At 34.1% G+C, this 2,045-nt stretch overlaps 1 protein-coding gene across 1 annotated transcript; it reads right to left on the bottom strand.

Moving 5' to 3' along the window:
• Nucleotides 1–281: 281 nt before the first annotated feature.
• On the bottom strand, nt 282–1,212 carry LOC9315163. The gene is made up of 3 exons (XM_002879050.2): nt 1,102–1,212; nt 898–1,017; nt 282–629 (listed from the first exon to the last, which is right to left on the bottom strand). Exons 1-3 carry the CDS (start codon nt 1,120–1,122, stop codon nt 513–515), a joined length of 258 nt encoding a protein of 85 aa, XP_002879096.1. The 5' UTR covers nt 1,123–1,212; the 3' UTR covers nt 282–512.
• Nucleotides 1,213–2,045: the final 833 nt, after the last annotated feature.

Here is a 2,045-nt window from a genome sequence, read left to right as displayed (position 1 = left end):
TGTGTGGCAGCAAAGGTTCACGGAACTTGTGAACAAGCACATCAAAGCGAGCTAGCATCAACGTCAAGTGGTTCTAGAAGCGGAATAGAAGCTGGTGGTGCCGTTAGGATAACTTGTGTTTGCCATGCTGATGCGAATCATTCCAATTCCATTCAGCCTGGTGTTTTAGCTGATGCCATGAAAGAGCATATAGAAGAGTATTCAACTATTTACAGTATAATCAAATATTGACCACCTGCCAAATAACAAATAAAATCTAGCATAACATAACAAGTGGTACGTTACGTCACAGCATCTCAATCATTAAGCCAAACAATAATAAGCTTTTGTTCACATTTTCAGTAAACCACAACAATTCTCTTCTCAAGAAAATAGACAAAACCAGAATAGAGCTGTATTCAGATAACGTCTTCATACAACTGAGTGTCTACATCTCAAACTCGTAGTATCAAGAACACGAAAAACAATCGAATTCACGAGTCTCACATATTCAGCAAAGAACTTATCCATCTCTACCATTTACGAGAACTAAGATACTCAATTGCAGGTTCAAAAGTCTGATCCACAGCTTTGTTCCACAGAGACGCAAATTCCATACGATATTTCTTCCCGAAAATGCGATCTCTCACCTGGAAACAAAGAATCCCATACTTCAACTCAAAGCTACTACACCAATTATCTCAAGAACCCTAAAAATCCAATGAGTCTAATATCAAAGGCAAAACCTGATGCTTATTGCTCTATATCAATGTAGTGAATCAAAATCTCAAGAACATTCAGTCTTATGCATTTCAAAATCGAATAGCTAAAACGTAGGAAATAGATTCTCATCAATCCAGAAATTTCACAGAATTTTGGGGAAATTGAATGATATTTACTTATTTAGGGATTTGTAACCTGAGATTGATCAACAAATTGAGATTTAGGATCGGAAACAGATTCATGGATGAGTTTTCGCTGCTCAAAAACGACGAACCCAGTCAAAGCGGTACCAAGAGTGAAACCAAGAAGACGTTCCTGTAGAAGAATCGTTAATCAACGATTTAACAAATCAATTCTTAGAAGAAAACGAATCTGGAGAATGAAGATGAAGAGAAAAACCTGAGCGAGAATGCTGATCATGGTGGAAACTCTCTTATTGAAGTTTTGATTTTCCTGGGATTGGGAAAGGGTTCTTCTGTTTTTCTCGAGAAACAAAAAAAAATTGAGGAAGACGACGATGCGTGAGATTGAGACGGATAGGTATAATAGTGGGCCGATTCTGGGCCTTAGCCCATAACTATAACAAATTGTTGGAAAAATTAGAGACAAATAGATGTTTAAGCGGATGAAATTTTTTCTTATTTTTCTCTTCTTTGTTCATTTCATTAACGTTGAAAGAGATGAATAATAAGTCTTACACTTATAATCTAAATGGTTAAATTTGAGATGAATCTATTTTTCATCTAATTTTTTTCTCTAACAGTACAACTATTGGCACCAAATGTTTTGCTATAATATTTTCTTAATTATTGATTTTTACGTAAAGATTCACTAGTCACTACTACATAACCGCACCTGTTTTATTTGGGTTATGTAATAGTATAAATCTTTTAAATAAATAAGTGGATGATGAGGCGTTTTACATCGCCTCTTTTGTCATCGATATATTATATCTTATATATCAAATAATAAAATAAATGTTTTATTTTTATTTTTTGCATGTAAATATGAATTTTAACCATATAGAAGGAAATTTTTAAATACATTGATACAAATTTAAGAGCATATGGTAATTCCAAAATAGATAGTCAAACAAGTTTAATTGCTCATAATTGCATAGCATAGAAAAGCATGTTCCAAACTATTCTCCCTCCTACTCATCTAGTTACGGAGACCAAACTAATTATTCCTAACTCCGCTATTTCATCTGTAAGACTCTCCAAACAATAGCAAAACAATTAGAAAAATAGTCAGAGAAAACAAACCAAGAAAAATTAATTTGTACCTTGGCTCGCTTGAGAAAATGTGCTAACTCGCCCAACTCGCCCAAAAATTCCTCGAAG

This window comes from Arabidopsis lyrata (genome assembly GCF_000004255.2).
Source record: "Arabidopsis lyrata subsp. lyrata unplaced genomic scaffold ARALYscaffold_4, whole genome shotgun sequence".
Taxonomy (NCBI): domain Eukaryota; kingdom Viridiplantae; phylum Streptophyta; class Magnoliopsida; order Brassicales; family Brassicaceae; genus Arabidopsis; species Arabidopsis lyrata.
The sequence above is the reverse complement of the archived record's forward strand: the minus strand, read 5'-3'. Positions and strand labels throughout refer to the sequence as shown.